This window comes from Macrobrachium rosenbergii, chromosome 55, assembly GCF_040412425.1.
Source record: "Macrobrachium rosenbergii isolate ZJJX-2024 chromosome 55, ASM4041242v1, whole genome shotgun sequence".
NCBI lineage: Eukaryota > Metazoa > Arthropoda > Malacostraca > Decapoda > Palaemonidae > Macrobrachium > Macrobrachium rosenbergii.
The window spans coordinates 26032768-26041112 of NC_089795.1; the positions used below are offsets into that span (position 1 = coordinate 26032768).

The following is an 8345-nucleotide window of genomic DNA, read 5'->3' on the forward strand; positions in this document are numbered from 1 at the left end:
GTTTTACCATTTAACAATATAGATCAGTCTCAGGTTATATGTACGTGTGTAAGATTCTAGAAAAGACTGAAAAATCTGAGAAATAACTTAAATATCGAACAATCTTATATCACAGTATCTTCCGAAGCCATGAGAGAGTTGAATTATATAGAATTATTTATATATTTGTTTATTTATTTAATCATTCTCACGTATTGTTCTCACTGGCGTGGAGCGAAGACCTTGTTGATAAGATCACTCACTGTTCAGATTAAGGAATAATGGTCTGAGGTTTATATGTGTTATAATCATTAAAATTCTACTCTTTTATGTTGTTGTATATCGTATGTTTCTAAATCTCGTACATCTTTCATATGCCATCAAAATTATAAAGACAGACAGAATACGCAAATAGAATCATAGCTCACAGGGGAGTAATATAGTTTCACCCAAAGAAATTTCTTGTCCAAAGACTGCATTATATGGGAAGGAAAAATTAGAATGTGAAAACTGGCTGATCGACCAGAAAGTTTAATTTTGTAACATGAAGGAAGAATGAACAAAGGAAAACTGCTTGAGGCATTACCAGCGTTGCATCGATTTATGTTTAAAGTATGGAGAACTTTTGCAAAAGCGGACACACTAAATTTTTCACCGGTTACCACATCGTGTTCGTATTTTTGGAGGAGCGGTCCTGTGAAATATTTAAATATGCAGATGCCCTTCACCAGGATCTGTTATGCACCAGTTTGTCATTTATTTTGTTTTACTTTTATTTTATCACCCTGACACACATTCCTTCGATATGATGTCACTGAAGTACAAATCATAAGTTCAATCAAAAGCATTTCGGCTTTTATGTAATAGCCTCTAGTCATTTCAACAACAAAACTTCGGGGTTTCACCTTATCAGGATATTTGACCTAAGTTAGTGTTATATAGAGACGCCAAGTGACTGGAGGGTTAGAAACTCGTAGTTCCCTCGGGTGTCAAGTGGCAGTCCGGAAATGAATGCTAAAAACGAATGATGCTTTTCCAAGGAAGGTGACGCTTCCTGAAAACTAGAAATATAATAATAATTATAATAATCTTTATTGCGGCTCAAGGGCATATGCTTGGAATATACAAATGCAATGCACACAATCTAGATACATAAGGTAACATGATAAAAATAATTATCGGCAGTATCCACACAGAAGAGGTAGAAAAAATAAATTCATGATAATGGTAATGACAGTAATTATATGGAGAATAATAGAAAAAAAATAAAAAATGATAACAATAAAAAATACAGATTACAGACGATTAATTTCCATCTGGGGACCTTAGGTGGTCACAGAAGTCGGGTCCAGAAGGCTAAATACAAATATTGAAAATTGCAAAATCTACATTGATATTAATCACAGTAATAATAAAAATTAAAAATACCAAAAATAACAAGAAACGTAGAAATAATAATAATAATAACAGTAATAATAATAATAATAATAATAATAATAATAATAATAATGACAGATTCTGGGGATGACACTTCATAATTGCAAAAATAGAGAATAAGACATTTAAGGAACAGACGCCTCATCATTCCATCTTTCTCAAATTTTAGATCTTCTTGCCTCACTGCTTAGGATGCTTTGAATGAGCGAATTGCTGCTGTTTCTCAGTCTGGTGATCAGACTGGACAGTGTTTGCCTCGCAATGATTTTCAGATTATCACGGCGGAGGGATAGCGAGGAGTGTTTGTGGGGTGTCTCAGAATGTCGTTGTGAACAACAGTGATACGTCTCATGGTTTCTCCGGAATAGTTCGTCCAAAGGGAACATCCATATATATTGTAGCAGTACGATCGGAAGAGCAGCAGTTTCGTGTCTTGGTGACAGAAGGCAAACCTCCTTGCAATCATGTTGCCATTTGCACATAGTTTACGACAGCGGTAGTTTACGACGCCGCTGTTTTATGTCTGCCGTATTTAGGCGTCCGTACGTATGCTCAAATGCGGAAATTCATGCACGAATTCCAGACGATGGATTTCCGAGGAAAATTAGTGGTTCTGCAATTATGCTTAAGCGATCTCGGGAGCAGCGACATACACTGGGTCTTGGTTTCGTTGTGTAGGATATCAAATCCCTCTGCATATTGGCGGCAGGTGTCGATGAGTCGCTGGAGACCTTGCACTGATGGGGAAATCAGAACCATGTCGTCGGCGTAACAGAGCTGTTTATTGTTGTTTCGTTGATAGTGCATCCGATTGGGAGTGAGCTCACTTTGACAATCAGGGCATCTGTGTACATGTTAAACAGGTATGGGGGAGAGAATGCCCTTTGCCGGAGCCCAGTTTAGGAGCCGAAGGTGCATGACAGCACGTTACCCCATTTGACACAGAATTGCTGTGAGAACCAACAACATACGATGCCAATTAGATATAGAGGTGTGCCTGTTTGTACAGCTTCAGGAAGAGCTTCAGGTAGTTTGCTCTTGTCAAATGCTTTTCTCACATCCACAAAACATAGAAAAACAGGAGAGGCAATTCTTTCAGGATGTAGATGCAGGTGCCGGTTGAGTGATTTGCTTTAAAGCCGAACTGGTTGTCAGTAGTGTGTAGAAAGGGGGAGACGTCTCACTAGAAGAAGAGACTCAAGTATCTTCTACGCAGTTGTAGTAATTGCAATTAGGCGATAATTGCCAGGGCCAGCTGCATCCTGTAACTTGTTTTTTATTAATGGTATTAAGTGAACTGAGAATAAGGGGTCTGGGAGAAACTGGTGAATTATGCACGCATTGAATAGAGCAGCTAGCAAAATGTTATCGGATGGCAGAATTTGAAAGCTTCAGCAGGCAGACCATCACAGCCGGGCGATTTATTATTAGGTAGGTTGTTTATGGCATTGCTGATGTTACCTGGCGTAATACGATCGGCGAAATGGAACTGAATATTATCAGTAAGGCGGTTATTTACATCCCTGAGGGAGTCTTGATCGTTTATGTAATTCAGGATAGTGCTGAAGTGATCGCCCCACATTCATGTGATAGCCTCGCCACGACGGCTTCTCTTACTCTCCGTGATAGCTTTTTAGTTTTGGGATTTAGGGATTGAATGTCCTTCCAAAGACGGGGGTAATCGCCAGATTCTAATTTTCTAGACATTGCATCAGCTCTAGTTGCTTTTTCATTCAGTCTGCAATGTTTAAGGGGGCAAAATTTAACTGCGCTCTCTGCCTGCCTCATTATCAGTGCAAATTGTCCTTCCCTCGGGCTACCATTTTGCCTCCACAGTAGAAACATTTCGCGTGAATATGTATAAAGATCTTTAACCAAGTCATTCCATCCAGGTGCATTACAAGAGTTGCTGTGACGAGATCTAAAGGTATCCCTGCCGGAGGCGAGCATAGCGGAAATTATATTCGAATAGAATTCTTTCAGATCTCTCCTGTGATGATCGTTTCTACATTTTGGGTTAGTGCACAGTAAGGCGTCCGCCGGTTGAGCTATTGACCGCAGCCTGGTTTCCGTGGTTTCCCTAAAGGATCTGGTTTTCTGTTGGTTATTAAAATCCTAGTTAACAGCAGGTGGGTGGTCAGTTAGGGTCACGGTAGGGAGGGATGGGGGTACTGAATGACACCTGTAAGGGGGATGATCATAGCCCATTGCAAGATCGTAGCGAATGTTGCAGGTCACAATAGAATCAAGGAAGTTGAGGAACGTGATGCAGTAGTCCAAATCCAGAGATTGTAACTGTGTCCGTTCTGTTCTGTACATAGGTATAGGAGGAGGGAGGAAGGAGAGCACACATCGCTAATTCGAGAGCGTGATTTTGACATGCTTAGTAAGTTCGTTATAAAATTGTTTTGTGGGGTGAGAATTAAGGTCCCAATTATACAAATGTGGTCAGCAGTACAGTAGAATCGTGAATAATGCTAACTCACCTAGGATCATGCAGTATTGATCAAAATTATTATTCTTTCCCAGGGCATATAAACATTAATCATTAAGATCTTAAGAGTCCCCAATTGTCACTTGAATCCCCAGAAGTCTATCACTCCTGTAGGTCAAGTATACCTTAGTTTAACCAGACCACTGAGCTGATTAATAGCTTCCTAGGGCTGGGCCTGAAGGGATTAGGTTTATCTTACGTATTAAGAACCAGTTGGTTACCTAGCAACGGACCTACAGCTATTTTGGAATCCGAACCACAATATGGCGGAGAAATGAATTTTTTATCACCAGAAATAAATTTCCCAATTCTTCATTGGCCGGCCGAGAATCCAACGCGGGCCCAGCACACAGTGCTAGCAACTGAACGATATCGACTGAGTCCTGTAGGTCACCATTCACCATATTGTCTAGCGATTTGTGCCAGGAAAGAAAGGCCCTTCGGCGACCGGCTACGATGTGATCTGTAACTTGCATCGATGAGGTCGAGAAAGCTCTAAGTCTTCACACTGAATCACAGATGGCAAGGTCATGAGGCCAGAGGAGCGTTTCAATTAATGATGCCTTTGAAGCTTTGCGAGAACATGTTTAAGGAAGGTATGTTCCACTTGATGCCAAAAATATTCCAAGAGATTATATTTATTGTATCCATGGCAACTCACGAAGATGGAAATGAATGAGTTGATCATTTGGGTGGATGGGGGTTGGCCAGTTGGGGTGGGCATTCACTGGCTTGGGAGGATGGCTGGCACTTGTGGTAGAAGGCGAGTCTGTGCCTGAACCCCTACTTGGTGTCAGTAAGTTCCCTGGGGGAGGTTGGTCCCAGATTATTGTATCTTGAGACTTTTATGTTAGACCGAAATTCTCGCCTTTAAGAACATTGAAATAGGCAGGTAACTTGTATGCCACTTTTATTTTTAATTTTGCATGGGAGTTCGTGGAGATAAGAGGTCGGAGCCCGTGAGAAACTTGACTTTCTCTACTATGGCGTCTAGCTTCACCGATGAGCTTAAATTGTGAATCACAACGTGACATCTCTCAGGTTTCGGGCGAGGTGATTCACGAAGGTTGGGCTTCGGTTCAGCGGACAATCGGGATGTTCTTTTCTTTTTTCTACTTGTTTGTGTCTGCCAGCCCCCATTCCCCTCATGATCAATCACCTCTTCATCCACGACGGGGTCTTGTGGGGGAGTGATAGGGTCGGAAGACTCACGAGGGCTGGTGGTCGTCGCTGAAGACTTATCTTCCACCGGAGCCACTGGGGAGGGAGAGAAGGCTGGGGGTTCGTCGGTCCTCTCCGACAGGTCCACAGGTGATTTGGGCGCTTCATCCGAGGGAGAGAGGGCAGTTCCCTCATGGGAGGGTATGGCCACCTTGACTTCGTGTCGCACCCTCACTTCTCTCGTGTTGTTGGGAGGCGAGGAAATAATAGATGCCTCATTCAAAGGAGTCTGGTGGCGTGCTGTGCGATTGTCTAATGATCCTTGCACTCCTTTGATCGCATCCCAGATTCGTGAAATATTCTTATTTGTTTCCACAGTTTTAAGACTGTCGAGTGATTCCTGCAGTCCTTTGATTTGTCTTGTGCTTCCTCAATTTTTTCTGAGGTTTTGTCAATTTTTTCTGAAAGGGATTTTGCTTTTAGAAACGCATTTTCTGCCGTATGGTACACTGCAGGTAGGCTTAGATCAGCAGGCCCCTTTGGGGGCAGATTGTAAGGGTCATCGGCGTAGATTTCCACCGAGCCACTTAGTGATATCTGGTACTTTCCTGAAAGAGGATAGGCTTTTCGTGGGTCGCTCCTGGAGAATGGTATCTAGTATCAGGTCTTTGCATTTTGTATATTCAGCGTTAATTTCCTCGTAGGAGAAGGCTGCTCTAACCGATTGTATAGTAGACTCGACAAAGGAACTGGTTCGAGTGATATTGTATAAGTAAAGACAATTGTTCGCGGGTACAGAACTTGTGTGTAGGGCACAGGTAACGTTAGGTGCCAGGGTCACTGCCACGACGGTTGGAGGTTGGTCAGATGACATTTTTGTGGTAAAGGGAGGGCCAAGCACTAACACATACACAGCACTCCACTACCTGTTTTCCCAGGCCAATAGGGCCTGAGAAGTTGAAACTTGAAAATTTGAAGGCACTGATTGGGGCGGAACGTAGATTAATATATCTGCAATTACACAAAACTAACTGACTTACGCGCCGGGTATTACGTAGAGACACTATTAATACAGTGCCTTCTATGAAAGGTATAATCACCAAGAGCGTAAAACCCTTCTTTGTTGGTAAAAAACGCGAGAGAAACCTCCAACACGTCCGTCCCCATATTTTCAAAGAGAAGTGTTTGGTGTTTGGACTTTTCATACTGCTCACACGGATCCTTTCCTTTAGAGTTCACTGTAAAAGTAGAATACTGATATGTTCTTAAACGATCACAAACTTTCAATAAGTAAAAACCTTGCAGCAAGGAATGTGGCACTTGACTGAGACATCAAAAAAGTTCCGTTAGTCTTTTGCAGCAAGGACGTAACATTTGTTTACGCAGTTGTCTAAAAGTTGCAGTCCATTTCTGAATAGTATTTTCGCAACCTTCGGTGACTCAAGAAAAAGATAATTCCTAGATGAAAATATTATTTCTCGTAACTGTCTGCAGAATGTAAACTGAAAAAGAATTTTTTTTATTTTACAAATGCAACGTGCACTTTGAAGCCATGTGTTCTTGCGCGATGTTTTCGCTGCGAAATCACAACATGAAAGAGTTGAAAGCGTCGTGGGTTTTTCAACTTCTCTCAGATACCTTATTTTTTATCGGAAATCTAGGGAATATTCAAGAAAATAAAATAGCTCTTGCCTTGAAGTCTCAAAGGCTCGAGCAAGGATAGAGTCTGAGGATAAAAGAAGGAAATTGCGTGCGTGTCAAAGATTTATCAATGACTCAGTATTTATATATATATATATATATATATATATATATATATATATATATATATATATATATATATATATATATATATATATATATATATTTATACTGGTATGAAGGAAGAGAGAGTTGAAAACTTGAATTATCAACTAGCTTGACTGAGTAGAGTAATTGGATCACGTTTGTGGAAGCTGATTGTATATGAATCACGGTGATGTCATATATATATATATATATATATATATATATATATATATATATATATATATATATATATATATATATATTTTATACTGGTATGAAGGGAAGAGAGGAAACTTGTGTGAGTAGTTAATATTGTCAGTGATATGACATCAGTGGTAGTGGGTCTGAGAGCTAAGGATGAAGGTTCTTGGAAGAGTATTAAGGAGATTTTAGGTGATGGAAATTTTTCACAAAGTTGGTTCATCCCTGATACAACAGTTTGATGATGAATTTTCCATCAATATTTGTCTATCTTCTTTTATGGAAGGCTGCTGTTTCTTACAAACACGGTTTATTAAAAGAACAGTAATATATTCGACAACTGCATCATACTTTAGGGGGCGCGCTGATCACTGAATTTCAAGTAATTATCGATTTTTAGTTTTTTACAGTTTTGGACTGGTATATGTCTAAATAAACATGTCCTGAAATATTATTGCTAAAAAAAATTCGTAAGTGGGTTTTTTTGAGCATTTGAGCGGCATTGAGCGAAAAATTGTAGCAAAAGTTCTTTATGACTTTTTAGATGGAAGTGAGAAGTATGCTTTGCTTTCCTACTAGAATACACATTATCTACGTCTCTCTCTCAAAAAATATAATATCAGAGTAAATATGTATCTCGATATCGCCCTGCGATATCGCTCTGTGAGCGATATTGAGAGACAAATTATCGTACAATGTCTGTATGACTTGCCAATTCTGGATGGTAGAAAGTGAGAAATTTACTTCAGTATCCTACTAAAACTACCCATTTTCTACGATACAGCGGCTCGTTCTCTAAAACAAATATCAAATCAAAGTAAATATATATCTAAGTATCTCCATATTTTGAACTCGTCATAGTCGTATCACAGACGTACCCTGCCAGCTAGTATACTTATAATATTTTATATTTCTTGACATATCTTTACTGGGTATTCTCGGAAATATGAAATTATATAAGTACGTAACAGTTCCAAACAGAGAGTCGGGTTTTACCAATACACCATCTCGATTTGTGTGTACTGTGGTTCTGGTTCAACCGTTATCCTAGTGCTTTGCGACGCATTTCCCTTACGGATTGTCTTACCGTGTAGTGCATTCACGCAATTCCATTGCCATAAGCAAGAGAAGGACCACCCTTATGAGGGAGAAATTTGAACAATTGCGTCTCCAAGTTTGTTACAAGAAAGGGACGAAGCAAACGGGAATTGTCTTGCTTGGGATGGCCTAACAACATCACCAGAACGCCCATATCTAGGTAAGGGATTTGTTTTCATATATGAAT

At 40.1% G+C, this 8345-nt stretch overlaps 1 protein-coding gene across 1 annotated transcript in view; it reads right to left on the reverse strand.

The window, feature by feature from the left end:
* Nucleotides 1-4442, reverse strand: part of LOC136835778 (putative leucine-rich repeat-containing protein DDB_G0290503) — a 10468-nt gene extending 6026 nt beyond the window's left edge. Inside the window, exons 1-3 of the mRNA XM_067099636.1 lie at nt 4366-4442; nt 3011-3154; nt 2070-2260 (exon numbers count right to left, since the gene is read on the reverse strand). Of these exons, the coding sequence (XP_066955737.1) occupies nt 2070-2260; nt 3011-3154; nt 4366-4442 (412 nt within the window). The remainder of the gene's footprint in view (nt 1-2069; nt 2261-3010; nt 3155-4365) is intronic.
* Nucleotides 4443-8345: the final 3903 nt, after the last annotated feature.